This window comes from Falco biarmicus, chromosome 8, assembly GCF_023638135.1.
Source record: "Falco biarmicus isolate bFalBia1 chromosome 8, bFalBia1.pri, whole genome shotgun sequence".
Lineage (NCBI taxonomy): Eukaryota > Metazoa > Chordata > Aves > Falconiformes > Falconidae > Falco > Falco biarmicus.
In genome coordinates this window covers 15823770-15839215 of record NC_079295.1, presented here as the reverse complement: position 1 = coordinate 15839215, position 15446 = coordinate 15823770, and the positions used below count along the sequence as shown (strand labels likewise).

Genomic DNA, 15446 nt, shown 5'->3' with positions numbered 1-15446 from the left:
GTGAATGCATTATTTGCTAAAACATTATTAGACATACTCGGAGTCCCTTAACCTTGGGGCATATTTGTTAAAGATATTGGCCAACTTACATATTTAGGAATGATTAGCAAATGAATATGCCAGATACAAGGTATGTAGTATTCTGTAAGGAAGCCAATATTGAACTAAATGCTAATTTCTTTGTTAGTGAAGGGATGCATTCAATTACAGTTCACACTTTTAAAACACCTCAAAACCATTGTTTTTCATCCAGAAGGATGTAGAAAATGTAAATCGGGATGCTGCTAGCTATTAGCTAGTTTATGGTTTGATCTGAACCAGATTATTCTTATTCTGAGTGTAATTTTGGATATTTAAATAAATATTTCAAAAAGTAACCAAATGAGGAGCAGGTGGAGCTGAGGGAGGTTACTCTTCAATTTAAACGTTGTTTTGATTCAGATACAATTAAAAGAATAAAGTTTGAGAGGTCGCTAGTGAGAGTTATGCTATTAGTGGGGGAAAAAGTGGTTTGGTATTTTAAAATCATTATTTTGTTATCCATGTTGTATGTATGGAATACATTTGTTGAGTTGGCTTGGGTTGAAACTAGCTTCAGAACTGCATTTTGGAGCCAGTTAAGTTCATTAAGAGCATTAATGAGGAAATGAAGATGATGGCTCAGAATTTTAACAGACTTTTCAATGTTACTGGCTTCTAACAGTAATTTAACAAATGATGTCTTGAAGAGAAAGACTTCCGAAAAACAAAAACATCATGGGTTTAGGAAAAACTGCGTTGCTTAAGGCTGTGATTGTCTTTGGGATCAAGGGTCAGGAGAGATTTTAATATTCTGGTTTATGTCATCAGTCACTTTTTAGTACTGTCAGACTGGATGTGTATTTTCTGAAGCCATTCTGCAGAATAATTTTTTTAGAAATGAACACAATGTAGTTTTCTTAGTTTAAATGAATTTAAAATTTCTGTTTAAGGCCTATAAGTAGAGAATGAAACAAAATCATTTATAAAGTGACAGGGACACTGTGAATTGAATTGAAATAGGACTGCAATTAGGCATATTTTGTATGAAAAGAAAGGCTTTTGACAAGGTCAGTTCCATTACTCAGTTTTACACCAAATCTGCATTGATGCGACTGAGGGGAAGGTGAGCTGTGGCATAAAGGCAGAAGTGGGTAGGAGGGAATATCAACTTTTTGGACTGGTTTTGTACAAATCTTCAAAGATTCAAGGAAGCTTGGTGTGGAGCCTACAGAGCATCGTATGAGTTGTGGTGATAGAGCTGAGAAGATGGTAACACGTGGTTAAGGTGGTAGTTTCTTATGCTATTTAAGCGTAGGTTTGAAGATAGTTGATCTGTTAATGCACTTAGATTATTAAAGTGTTAGGGGGAGAAAATAGCAATTACATTAATGCATAGCTACTATGAGAAAGTACAGATGATAATGAAGTAACTTTTAAGAACACTTTGTAAGAAATCTGTTCTCTATCAATGTTTTCAACCAGTGAATGACAGATTAGACTAGGAACTTGTGCTTTAACCCTAGGAGTTTGGAAGAAGTGTTAATGACATGCAGGAGATGTGTAGCGGAGGAGTTGGATCAGTTTTAGCCCAGTACATTTTCTCTGGAATAGAGGTGAGAGAGGATTAGAGAAGACAACAAAAGCATAGAAGAAACTGTGATGGCCTCAATTAGCAGTGTAACCTTCAAGAATGAGTAGTTGCACCACTAGAAGAAAGTGAAGAAATTTATATTGTGCTGGCTGGGAAATTGTAAAACAATGTTATTTTCTGTCAGGAGAAAACCTTCCATTTAAAGGTGAGTGTATCCAGTGGACATCATCAACTGTACTGCTGGTTCTTCAACAGCTGGTAGTAGTAGCAGTGAATGCAAGCTTAGGCATATTCATTCTCATGTGCTGACACACAAGATGTATCCCTTGGGCACCTTCTCAGAATACAATCGAACTGAAGTATTCAGTCATTTCTAACAGAATTGTTCTGAAAAATCTTAATTAAAGAAAAGCTTGTACAGGTGAGGAAAAGAACCCAGAATCTTGGTTTGGATGCGATTTGTTCCTGTCTTTGAATGTGCTGAACAGGGCATACCAAATGTTGTGTTAGATGCCATTTTGGAAAAGGTTTACCTCTTTTACTGCATAAGTATAATTTATCCTTGGCCCTCGTGCAAGCTTTTTGCTAGTCTCACTGCTTTTCAGTATTGAAGTGAATAAGAATCTGTCAAGGATTCATAATCCCTCAAGAATGAGTAGCTGGCGGATAACCACATGACCCCAGAACATGGGAGATGGGGCCCTTCTGTGAAATTTCACTGTCAGTAGAGAGGGGAGGAGGAGGAATTACTGAAGGAAAATATTTTAAGACCGTGCAAGTTTACCCTTCCTAATGCACACAGTGCCTGTGGTCTTTGTACGCAGCACTACAGGGCAAGCCTAGAACACCAAGCAGCATTCTCTAAGTGATGGTTGAGAGCCAACACTTGACACAATTTCTCCAAGTGATTTATGCCGCTCCTAGATGGGGGAAAGCTTCACCAGGAAAATAAAAATGGCAGGAGAATTATGTCATTGGCACTATCACTGAGTAAAATTAATTGGTGATGCAGTGCCTTCATTATGATGAAAGGGCTGGGTAAGGATATAGTTCATCAGAAAAAACAGTGACCAATTTGTAGCTTTGCTTTATTTTCATGTCTTTATACCATAGAAACTGATGGACTCTAAAAAGCAGAGAAGCATCATTTGTGTATGTGATGTGGGAATACAGCCCTTGTTAACTGATTGATTTGTACTAAGAAATTTTATATTGGACTTCCTATAAACTAATAAAGGTGTCAGGAGATTTGTTTTCTAGGAAATTCTGTGATGTTTCAGTCTCTTATTATTATTTGTCATAAACTGTAGTTTTAATCTGTGCTGCTTTTCTGAGTGCAGAAGTGCAGCTGGTCTTCAAAGGTACATGTCGGTTGTCCAGCAGAAATACAACTTCTACACATTTAGAAGATTTTGAGTAGCTCTCAGTCAGTGCACAAAACTGTTCCTTCAGAATAGAGGCACTGTGCTGACTAGTATACCCTGAACCTTGTGAATAGTGATTTCTTGTTTGGGGAAAATAACAGAATGATACAGCAATTGAACTGGGCAAGAGGAGGGAAATTGGTTATGACAACTGGCAGCAGCACTGATTTGCGCTTTTCTAAACTGTAGTTGAGAAGTAGTTTGTTGACCTTTAAGTAAACTTGGACTGTGTTTTGATGCAAACATTGAGGCAATACAGAAGGCTTGTTCTGTAGTAAACCACTGAAGATTATGCAATTCAAATAGGATGGGTTCCTTATTATCTTGAGTAGAGCACAGGAACGGCAATCAAAAGGTGATGTGGAAGGGCATGGATGCATTGTTGGGCGGTTGGCTCTTTTTACTGTTTGTTGTGGTTGTTGGCAAAGTTTAACAAAGAAAAGTATGGTTGTTTGCTATCAGCTGGAAAGATTTGTTTTAGTAATATCCCATCTTTCATATTCTGAGGTCTTGCTAGTCCCCCAAATGTCCATGCTTTTATTAAATATCTGTAGAACTTCTGCCACTTTTATTTCAGTAGTTATCGACAATGAACACATATCTGGCTTCTGTGGTAAAAATGTGGCTCCTAAATTATAGATGTCACTTTAAAACAGCTAGCGTGTTTTATTCTGACAAACATTAATAACTTCATGAAGCTAGATTCCGTGGAGTTCCAGGGACATTTCAAAATGTGAAGTATATGTTTGATTTACAAGTTAAGGAGGAGTGTAGTCTTGTTTGTGAATGTATTTAATCCCTTGCATTGATCCTTCCCAGATCTTTGTTTGAGTTTTGTGTTTACAGTCCCCAAATTAGATGGTGTAACTATTTTTTTAAGATGTTTTTTGCATTTAGCAATTTTAGCTCAAGAAGATTTAGTATTTCTAGTGTCTTCATAAAAATAGTTACAGTTGAATTTTTATCATAAATGTTTTCCGGATATATTCCGGTCCAGCACTGTACATTCCCCAGTGTGATCCTCTTGAGCTGAGTTTTTTCATGGTTTGTTGCAATGTGATTACTTTTTCATGTTGCAGTAAAAAATATTTAGAATTTTTTTTTTTACTTGAGTTTTAAGAGTAGACAGTATTTTTTTCCCTGTTTAAAATCTTTCAGGTGCCTTTCTACAGAGATAGGCCAACACTGGTAGAATCTTTGAAAAGAAATCTCCACTTGGCTTTTGAAAAAAGCAGGAGCTAAGGAAGATAGCCAGAGAAATACTATTTTTGTCATAACTGAATGATTGTATAAATTTTTAACAATATGCAGAGCAGTGTTTTCAAATGGTATTTTGTGGAACGGGACATCTTACACGCTTCCTAAATGAAATCTTCGGTTACAAAGTTTTCAGCTTTGGCATACAAATTATTTATCTCCTGTTGGCCTTTTCCCTTTTTTCTGTCGCCTTCTCCTTCTTCCCAGAGGAAGCAAGGGAAGGAATAGGATTCTTATCCAATGGACTTGTGTATGCCACTCGTGTTCAGTCTAATGAAAGATGGCTAGCCTAGAAGTCACTACCTAAGCATCATAGCCCATGAAATGAGAATTACCCCATGGAAGGGCATACATATTTTGCTCAAACTTTGATAGAAAATTTTGACTTTTGCATTTCCCAGGTTTTGTGTGTGTGTGGTTAAACTCATAATGCTAACCTTGTATTCTGGTGAGATTATTTTTCATTTTCTAATAGTTTTAGTCTTGCTTTTTTCCCTCCAGTATCAAAATCTAATTTTTGTGTGTGAAGCTGGTGTGTAAAGTATGATTAAGTTAAATGGATTTATCCCTTTTAATAATGTAAAACTTAGTTTCAGGCAAACCAAGTCATCAGCATAGTTTAAAAAAAAAAAAAAAAGCTGTGAACCTTGGTGTCTATTTTTTTAAAGCTCCTATGTAGTGTAGCATAACCTACTCCAAATAATTATCATATATTATAGTGGTTGCCATTAGTGGCTGCTATAATTAAAGTTGCAAATCAGTTTCCATTCTAATCTCTTGTTTTCACACAGTCATAACTTGTCAAAACACTAACCTTTAGGACTAAAGTTTTCCAGAGTTCTTCTGCTTAGAGGTATATTTGTGGAGAGCGGGGAGGAAAAGGAGTTTGAACTATCCATACAGCAGATCGTTACCCGGTCATTTTGAACTGTAGGATCAAACTGCATAGCAAGGAGCTAGTTATCTTTTCTAGGGACTAGAAAAACCTAGAAGAAAGGTAAAAGGACAAGGAGAACAGAACTGCCTTGAATTTTCGTTGCACTTCTGATTTTGGCTAGCCCCACTGCTATTTTGTTTTGCAGCGTCTCTGTGTAATGCTGCAAACAGTGTTTAATAGCATCTACATCCCACAACAAAAACTGCACCGTGTCAGTTTTACTGATAATCAGATGACAATCGGATTACAAAGGTGGAAAAGAGATACAATGATCAGCTGTGGATTCATTATTCCAGTTGTCAATCTCAGTCGTGAATCTGATGCTGGTTTTGGGGGCGAAAAGCTTCCCAAAAGCGAAGTAGGGAGGCAACATAAGAAAATATTTACTGTGAATATTTTCCCAGTAATAGCTCCTAAATGACAATAGCTGCTGCACTGCTCCTTCCTGGGTAGAGAATAGCACGTTCCTGTATCATTGCAGATACCCCTGTATGTAAACTTTTTATGGTGACCGCTATGCAAACCTTATGTAAGTTCCCAGTTACAGTATTTTTGGTATGACTTGACAATTTATTTTATCGTATAAAGAGATCATGGTTTAAGGCATAATATAAGGGACTGCTTGGGCAGGCAGAGTTGAAGGATAAGCTTTCAACCCTAACATTCATTTCCTGTGCTTGTTTTATCATCCCTAACATTACATTAGCACCATTTCTTTGCATAGAGTTCATTTTAAGAAATAGTGATTGGTTCTTCCCCTCAGCCCTCTGGGAGAGTATTTTAATTAGTTTCTTGAGATACATGATAATAAACTGAAGTACAGTTACTGAAGAAATATTACAATTTTTGTTACATTCAGAATTTGCTTTTCCACTACTCTGTCTGCAAACTGTTGCTACTGTAAATATCTTACAAGGAAAGATGTGAAATGCTACAAAGGTACAATTTACAGGTAAAATAAAATAAATCATAACACAGAAAAAAGCATAAGCCTTCCAAAAAATCAGTTTTCAGGAGACTTCTTTGTCTGTAGAGGGTCCTGTGAGTCAGTGAGATGTCTTGCAGATGGGAAGGTTTCCACATCTGGATTCTTTTTACAGTTGAGGTCTTTGATCTGAAAATGTTACAACTCTCCTATGCCCTCTGATTTGTCTGGCAAGATGAGTTATTTACAAATGCAATTGCTTTTCTGGCAACTCGGTTCTGCGTGTGTAAGTGCTGAGGTCCTGATCTGTAACCCACAAGGACTGCTGGTAGTCCTTTTATTGGTTTCAGTGGGCTTTGATTCAGATATTTGGACTTTGAAGCACCCCAGGTGGATTAGGAAAAAAAAGGCTTTTTACAAACAATTATAATTTAAAGATTTAGGATACTATGTGTCTGAAATAATTTGACAGTGTTTCAAAGGCTTGTGAATTTAAATAAGTTTCTGATCTTTGTGTCTTTTTTTTTTTTTTTTTTTTTTTTTTTTTTTTCCCCTCCAGTGGCAGATGAAAGCAAAGTTGGTTTGTTGGCCGGACACAAATCGGGTAAGCTGTTTTCCTATTTTGGAGGAAAAATCAGCAACTTGCAAGTAGTATGGGCAGTAAATGAAATCAGCTTACAGAAGCTGCAGTGACTGAAAGAGTTGCAAATTAAGGCATTACTTTGTATGCACTGACTCCAGGTTGTACAGTGATGAATTAGGGATTGTTCTTTGCCAGGCAGTGTATGTAGCTGAGTCATTTGCAGGAAGGGCTGTAACTATTTTTCAGTGTGGGTGTTACACACGGAAGATGATGCCCTTTCAAATAAGGGCAAGTGCAACATATCTTACGGAGTGTGGAGACTTAATATATGTATTGAAAAATATAAATAATTTGTTTTTTCTCCTTACTCTGAGTTTCACTTCTATTACCAGGAATATTGAAGGTAACACTAAAAAAAACCCTCTACAGATTAAAAAAAGAATGTCAGAGCTTTTTCCTTCATTGTGCTTGTGCAGTAGAAATAATTTGTTGTTTCTTAAACTTTTAAGGCTGTAGTAACAAAAAGAAATTAGTCCATACTGCTGTCATTACTGTACCTACTTAATAAGTCCATGAACCATAGCATGGTACTGTACAGCTTGCAGTTCTTATATCAAAAGAACTTTCAAGGAAATGTCTCATAAGACTGTAATTTTTTCACAAGCTGACATAAGAAACCTTAAACTTTCTAGAAGTTTTTGTTATTTGTTACTTGGCATTCTCTTCTGCTATTGGAAAACCCTGAAGTTTTAGGCTACCCCTTTGTAACGTGATTGTACGTTGCCTTTTTCCACTCCTTTGATAGAACTAAAAAGCTGAATTCGTGTAAAGGAAGGTCAGCTATGAGATTCCTGATTGTTTATGGTATTCCTTCTCTGTGCAACTGAGTGTCCTCCTTTAGTTCTCTTGTGTGGATTTTCTTTATCTGAAGACCTTTTCCTGAACTTAGTAGACAAATTCTTTTAAAATTTCTCTGGCATCTTTCCTATGTCTGTGAACTTCTTGGATTCTCTTTCTGAATCAGGGGGGGTAGTTCATAAGTCTTGTAACATTATCACTCCTGGGGAAAAAAAAAAAACTTTCAACTTTGTGTTTTGGGAATGTGAAAGCTTCAAAGAAATTATCTTGTCAACTTGAAGAAGCTAGGGGTGTTGCTGTTGGGGTTTTTCCTGTGCAGAAGAGTTACTATAAACATTGCAACGTCATGCAGTTTTCCAAAGATCAGTGGAATTCCCAGCTATGGAAGAATGTTGGAGGGAAAACCTGGTGAGATTGTAATTCTTAGGCAATCAGTTGTTATAAGTACAGTAAGCTTTATAATACCACTTTTAGGAGCATTTGATCTTTCTTCTGCACAGTTCTCCGGGTTCTTGAAAACCATGGCTTTGACAAGTTTTCTATCTGAAGACACCTACAAATTTTATATGAAAATGTGGACCCATGCTTATTGAACTTTGGCTTGTTTGCTTTACTTACCCTTCATAGACCTCTTACATGTACTTAAATTCTTTTTACATAGACTAAAATCAGTAGCCAACAGATAAAAAGATCCTACAAGTTGTTTCTTCCCCCCCCCCCCACCCCCCCTTTCAGAATAAAACGAGCTATGTAACTTCTGAGAAGGTTGGAGTGTAAATGATTTTTCTTGGTTCTGTCCACTGTAAATACTGCTCAGTTACTGTTGAAAAATGTTTCTCCCCTCTCTGTGTTCCATTTCCTAACCCTTCGTAAGGAGACATTTCAACTTTCTCATTGTTCCATTCAAATATTTGTTTTAAAGGTTTGTTCAAGAACATGGTGGTGTTTTTCTCTGGTCCCTTTTTACTGTATGCTTTGTGAAATTATAAATCGTATATGCATTTTGCTGGCATTCAGTCACGTCACAGAACTCTTGTTTTCACATCGTTCATTGTGCTGACTTCCCTATTGGTACCTTTTCTAAGACCACGCTAAGGGGGAGATATTGCAGCTTCTTGCTCTGGGAGCAAAACACCGTTATTTTCTCATTACAGAATGAGTTTCCATCCTATTCTAGACTTCAGGAAATTAAACATATTTCTCTACAGAATTAATTATCACCTACTAACAATCAATGCAATTATCCCTTCTTTCCTTCAACACAACTTGTTCTATGAAATATGTAGTTGAGTAATTCTCTCAGGAAAATCCTTTCTCTTCCTTCTGGGGCAGTGGCTCGTCAAGCAATTTAGTCTCAGATTTTGGTATAGCTACTGTATCCCTCACATATTGCATGTTACTGAGCAGCAGCAGCAGTTAGTAGAGTGTATTCATTTCAAAAAGCGTTATCACAATTCTGCAGAAGACCAAGGCGTTAGAAGGATCTGTAGCTGTAGCCCCATCTGTCTTTTTATATATTGCACCCACAAACAGCAGTTCTTTTTTTGTGTTCCTTAAGAAGTAGATTTTATTTTTAGAAGCATGTCTGGACACATCCTGAGCTTGTAAGCATGTTCAATGGGAAGATGACTGGAGACTTGTTCCTGTATTTCACCCTCTCAGAAATGCATCTGTGAATTCTGGTTTTCGTAGCTGGCCTGGCCTCCATGCTGCCGAATGGAAGACTCCTGCAGTGCTTACAGGTGTTCCGGGTATTGCAAATGTTTTCCACAATACCATTGGCAGAAGCACTGGAGTGCTGTAGTGATGCAGCCTACTTGGCTTTTTCCAGAAAAGGCCAGACTTCAGAGAGTGTGTGTGTGTGTATAAGGCATCTTCTCTGAATCCTCTGAGGAGGATTTTGTTCCCTCTAACCTTCCTGTGTGCTCGGCAATGGTCTGTCCGCATTTCCTAAACTCAAATTTCAACAGTGAGAATGAGGAGCAGCAAGTGGTACCTCTACTGTAAAGCAAGGAAGATCCCTAAAAATTCACAAAGATGAAAAATCAGCAAACTTTAGCTCAGTCTTTTGTGAACTCCTAGCTTTTTAGAAAAGTGATTCCAGGATAGCTAGGAGGAAACTATTCATAAGGAATGGCAAGACTGTTGTACATCAAATATAACAAGATTTATATCAATTACTAAAATCAAGTACTGAATTCTTTGCAGGTATTTTTATTTTTTCTGATTTTTTTTTTTTTTTTGTGTTCTGATTTACTGCTTAGAACACTTTTAGTATGTATTGACTGTCTGCTGAGGTCTCTGCTGACACAGCTTTTTCAGATGATGCAGTGCTGGAGAAAAGCTGATGAGTCTTTATGAGCTCTGACATATTAATTAGCAAAATGGGCAAAAAAGCTTTCCTATTTTTATTTTAATGTCACTAGGCTATGCTTTTGGCTGGGGTTGTGTTTCAAGACAGTTTTGAGACAAGATGACTTGAAAATCGTATTTTCTTGCTGGCTGCTGTGTGAGGAACTTGTGACTGGGCTATGGGTTAGTGCTGGCAAGATTGAACGATACAGGGGTGGCTCTGTTAGCAAGCTGAATTTGGATTCCTGCTATGTGGCAAGAGATAGGGTTAGGACCTGAGTAGGAAATGTCCCATTGGGAGAGGCTGAAAGATGCTTCTGGTCAAGTTCTCCCCCTTACTGTTAACTTTGCTGACTGTGGGTACTAGGTTACTGTTCAGCCTGTGGGTAGGATTACTGTTTTGGGAAAGAATGCCTGAAGAAGTAGGTGGTACAGCTAGCTCCTGCAAGGTCAGGGGTTTTATGAGGTCTGAGTGCTGACATGTCTCATAGACCTCCAGTCTGTACTGCTTTGTGTATGAGTAACTGAGTTGTGGTTAAACTGGGATTCAGGTTGGGACTGGAAGTAGTTTGGAGTAAAGTAGGGTAAAGGTCTTGGTGTATCTCAGCATCCTTTAATGCCAGGATATATTCTGCATTAAATCAATTTTACTGAGGTTTTGTCAAGGCTAGGATGAGGGTTAAGGTCATGGTTTAGGGCACAGGAGTAGTTGAAAAGTTAGGTTTATTGGTAGATTTTATATGACCCACTGGAATAAGGTATGGAAAGTGTAACAGATTAAGCTTCATTGTTACCTTCAGGAGAGGCTCTCCAGCCTGCTGTGAAAGCTATAGTTGGCATTGGTAGGTGAAATAAGTCTATGACAGGGGTCCTTAAACTATGGGCCGCGGGCCACATACAGCCCCCCAGGGTCCTCAGTCTGGCCCCCAGTATTTACAGATCCCCCCTGCCCCTCCCCCCCACTGGGGGTTGGGGGGGAAACCAAGCAGCCGCAGATGACTGCCCGCCACTGCATCCGCGGGCCAGCCCCCTGGTCACAAAGTTTGAGGACCCCTGGTGTATGAGATGCTAAGGTTACATCTATACAAGTGTAAGCCAAATGTCCCCTTTGGCTTTAAGGCTGAGCAGCGCAGGATGATCCCCATCCGTGCTCTGAGCCTCTCTTTTAAGATGGCCTAAGATGGTTGCGTCTGGAAGCTGTGCCTAACTCCTGAACCATTTCTAGCAAGTGTTGGTGAGAGCAGAAGAGCTGTTGTAACACGGCGTAGTTGATTACATTCTAGTAAACTCGGGTGTGCCCAGCCACTGCTAAACTTGCAAATGTAAACATAACTTTAGTTTCTTGCAGGGACAAAGTAGGGTGTGGTGCAGGCAGAACCCAGTGTGTTGAATTTTGAGTTTTTCTTTTTAACCGGAGGAATCATGCAAAGGCTGAGCTGTTGGACCACCAGCAAAAGCCAGTGGTTTATGCATGCTTATGTAGCACAAAAGGCTTTCTTTGAATCGAGGATTTTGGGGGTTAATAGGGGTGTTAGGAAGGACTGCAGAAAGCTTAGCAGATGCTGCTAGGCTTGTTTGAGACCAGTGCCATTGTAGCAAGTTTGGCTTCTGTTTTGCTTTTGATCTGCAGGTAACAGTCATGTCAAAGAAGTGTGTAGGGCAATGGTGTTCTCTTCTTGCCAGATCTTGTAACTTTATTAAACAAACTGCTGTAGACATCAATAAAGCTGAGCTTTACAAAGCAGGTATTGTGCTTAGTACTGAGTTCATAAGGGTTTATGTAGCAACTAGATCCACGGTAGAAAAGACTCATGTAAATGGCTGAGCAGCCTGGCATATGCAAGAGAAGTGCCTGTCCAAACAAGGACCTTGCCGCTATCTGACTGAAAGCATGTGGCATATAGAATCTGACGCTTGTCTCTGCATCTGTGAGAGGAGAAACAAAGATTTATTTTAGTTCATTTTATTTCTCTTTCATAATAAGAGTGTAATACTTGGCTGCGTCAATCATTCTTGCAAGTGCGAAGAGGAATTGCCTCCTTTGCAGACTGCAGCGTACCTTTGCAATACCAATGTAGCCCAACCTAACCTATCTGTCATGGATTGGGTAATGGAGGCGAGCAAACTGTGGCGGCACTAGAAGCTGTGCTATGTGATTTATTTTTTTTTCCCCCTTCGTTCAGCCAGTGTGGTGCTTGGTGCTGTTTCAGTTTGGCACAAAAACAAATGCAAGTATCTTCCTATGATGCCTCAGTTCACCATATTACCCATAACCTGTGCCTCTTTAAGCTTTGAATTGTTAGGCTATGGGTTAAGTTTGATGCTTTATTGCTGGGAATATTTCTGCAAGATTTTCATTCTTTAACTGTTACCTTCACTTTGGGTTTCTGTGCCTGGATGCTTCCTTTCTTGTGATGGTAGTGCTATGATTATCATCATCATCAACTTTGATTTTGATTCTCCAAGCCAAGGGTTCGTTTGACCATATAGCTCCAAAAAATTGTCATCTGAGAATCTGAATCAATTCATGTAGCTAAGAAACATAAAATAAGATTGCTTTTTCTTGCAAGGTCACTGACAGAGTTAATGTTTTCTTCTAGACTTATGTCTGTCTGGTGAGGTCTAAAGTCAAAGATGTTGTATTCCATCTATGATATTGTTGGAGTTTATAAGGATTTCTAGTCCAAAAGTTAAAATGCTTAGCTTTCATTGAATCTCTGCCTACTCTTAGTTTTCTCTTATCTTCAAACACAGCTTATTTAGTGCAGCTAAGATGGTACATTAATTTACTTAGTATTCTATGCCATTATGGCTTTATTACCCCTTTTAATAGACATTATTTTTTAAAGATTTTTGTTTTGTATTCTTTTTAAATGTGTAACATTTCCGTGTTACAGATCATTCTAACCATCTACATTGGTTAGAGCTGGGGGGGTGGGGGGCTTGTTTAACACTGTGTTGTTGCAAAAGAACTAAAACTATGCTGTGACCAAGTCTGTGGGACAGGACAGCACAATATTGAACTGCTGAGGTGCAGGGGTTTTTGTGTCTTAGTGGTCAAAATCTGCAAGTCTGTAGGAATAAATCTCGAGCCTCCAACTTTCATGAGCTAACCCTTATGAATTAGTGTTGAGAAAAATGCTCTTCTAATTTCATCTCTTATTTAGAGCATGAAGTATAAAGAACGTTTAGTTGGAAAAACTTCCCTTTTTCTGTTGGAACTTCATGTATTTTAACTTGTCAGAGATGGGAAAGTGTAATGAAACAAGGTGTAAACAAAATTAGAACTCTTGTCAAGTTCTAGTATGTTTTTGAGCAAGAGAAGCTTAAGCTGGATAGTTCCAGATACTGATTATTTTTAAGAGGCTATTAAAAATGTGACTGATACAGTAATAGATCCCCCTCCCCGGCATGCGCCCCCACCCCCCATCAAATTGTATGTATTTCTGCATGAGAAGTTTGATTTTATTCGCTGACTCGGGAAAAGGAAGGCTGGACAGTTGTCAGTTCCAGTGCTTCAAACAATTATTCTAAATTAACAGAATTTGCTGTATTGTTGAATCTGAGTGAAAAGCAGTGTGGTCAAAATCTTTTTTGAATGCCAGGCTGGTGGTCTTCATAGTCCCCCTTGCCTGCCAGGCCTATGTGGCTGTTAAGGTCCTCTGTGGATAACCTAGTTAGATGGTTCATGTCTACGGAGGGGAAAAAAGCTCTCATTTTTACTCTGAGTAATTTTATGCCCCCAGTAACTCACCAGCTGTAACTATTCCTTTGACAGCTTTTTTTTCCTTGTTTTTGAAGACTTTATTAGCTGTGTGGTGATGATTGTTGTGACCCCCTTTTTGTGGGGTCCTGAGAAATTCATCTGTTGATAAAAATCCCTCACTTGATGGTGCAGTTTTATGTTACGATGTTGATCTAAAAGCTTGTTGTCAAAAAGGCAGTCTTAGTCACTGCACCTCCTACCCGCAGCTGTCTGGTTCCCATTACTAGTTTTACTCCAGTCCCACAGCTTAACTGGTGAGATGGTCGAGAGCTCAACCAGCCTAAAACTAAAACAAGACTGACAACAGTGAGTAGTGCTGGGCGCTTTTTCCTTGAACCACTCATTTGAGAGACAAGCTTGCATGCCCAGTAGAAGGGAAACTTGGCAAGTGGATGGATGTGAGAACCGCGGCTTTGAGGTGCAGCTGTATATTAAATCACCTTACCTGCCATGTCAAACCATATCCTTATTAAATTCACATATCAAACTTACATTGGTTTTTTAAAATTATTATTTCTTCAAAGACTCTTTTACTTGCAATGGATAAAATTACTTTCCCAGTGGCAGGAGCAAGAAATAAAAAATGGCAATAAGCCTCTGCAAACTGAAGAAGAACATCCCTGCTGTCTCATCCTTAAATTGCAAGAATATTTTCTTAAATCACTTCTTCACTTTGATTTTGTGAATTCTTTGTATTCTGTGACTGGCTCTTAGTGTCCATTGTATTAAGATATGGGAGAGCAGTGTCCATAGATCTGTCTTTGAACTACAGTCATTAAAGTGAATAGATCTGATCTGCTGAGAACAATAACAAACTTGCAGGAGAAACCAGTTTCCCTCAGTGTTCTTGTGTGAGATTTAGCATCTAGAGCAGAGCTGAATGTAGACCAACTGCAGCGCGGATGCAAATTCAAGGGTCTGCGATTGAGGTTTTATAGCATAGTTGATTTAATGTTTTCCTGTCTCCTGAAGAGGATCCCGTGATACCCTTGTATTCATAAATGCCTAGCCCCATGTTTCTGCCCCTTTTCTCTCTATGCCAGCATTATTGTTCTTATAATGAGCTGTTGCGGGGAGCTAACCTAGCAGAAAAATAATTCTACAAAAAAGAATAGTATTTTTCTGGTTTAGCCAAGGGAGCAAGAGAAAGGAAGTTCAGAGGAAGAGAAGAATGATTTTGTAACTGACAGTTTTTGATCCTGGGATCAGCCTGAGCTGAAGGAAGTTGACTGGGGTGGAGGGGGTAGACAGGCACATCTGAGGGGGAAAGCGTGGATGAAAGAAGATTTGCAGATCTTCAGATATGTCTTTGTGCTGAAAGGCAGGCAGTAGGGGGGAGCAAATTTGAGTCTTTATGTCTTGTCCTGAAGACTAAACTGAAAGTGAGTTTCGGAGAGTTTTGTTTAATGCTAGTGAAACTTGGGTTTGTGTATTTTTGACTGTGTGATGTTACTTGCTGTAAAGGGGCTATGGCTATCTTTTAGCTTTGTTCGGACTGCTACACTCTGGGTCTGGTCCTGTCCTAAGGAGTGAGAGAAGATTGAGCAGCTGAGTCTGACAAGCAAGGAGAAGCTTTCCTAAGTGCCAGATGGAGTGAACAGGCAGCTCAGACAGAAAGGACAATTTTCCTGGAGAACCACAGGGACTGGGTAGGGTTTCTTTCAATCCAGCTGATCACAGAAAGCTACTGAACCAGAGAACAAATGACCCTGTAAAAGCATACGTCGAGCAG

General features: G+C 38.9%; 1 protein-coding gene across 5 annotated transcripts in view; it reads left to right on the top strand.

Moving 5' to 3' along the window:
- The window catches only part of PARD3B (par-3 family cell polarity regulator beta), a 413289-nt gene that overhangs the window by 231233 nt on the left and 166610 nt on the right, over nt 1-15446 (top strand). For 4 of the 5 annotated variants that reach the window (XM_056349156.1, XM_056349159.1, XM_056349155.1 and 1 more), the window contains one exon: nt 6715-6759. The exons of the other annotated variant lie outside the window; for it this stretch is intronic. In XM_056349156.1, the coding sequence (XP_056205131.1) occupies nt 6715-6759 (45 nt within the window). The remainder of the gene's footprint in view (nt 1-6714; nt 6760-15446) is intronic. 5 annotated transcript variants of the gene reach the window in all.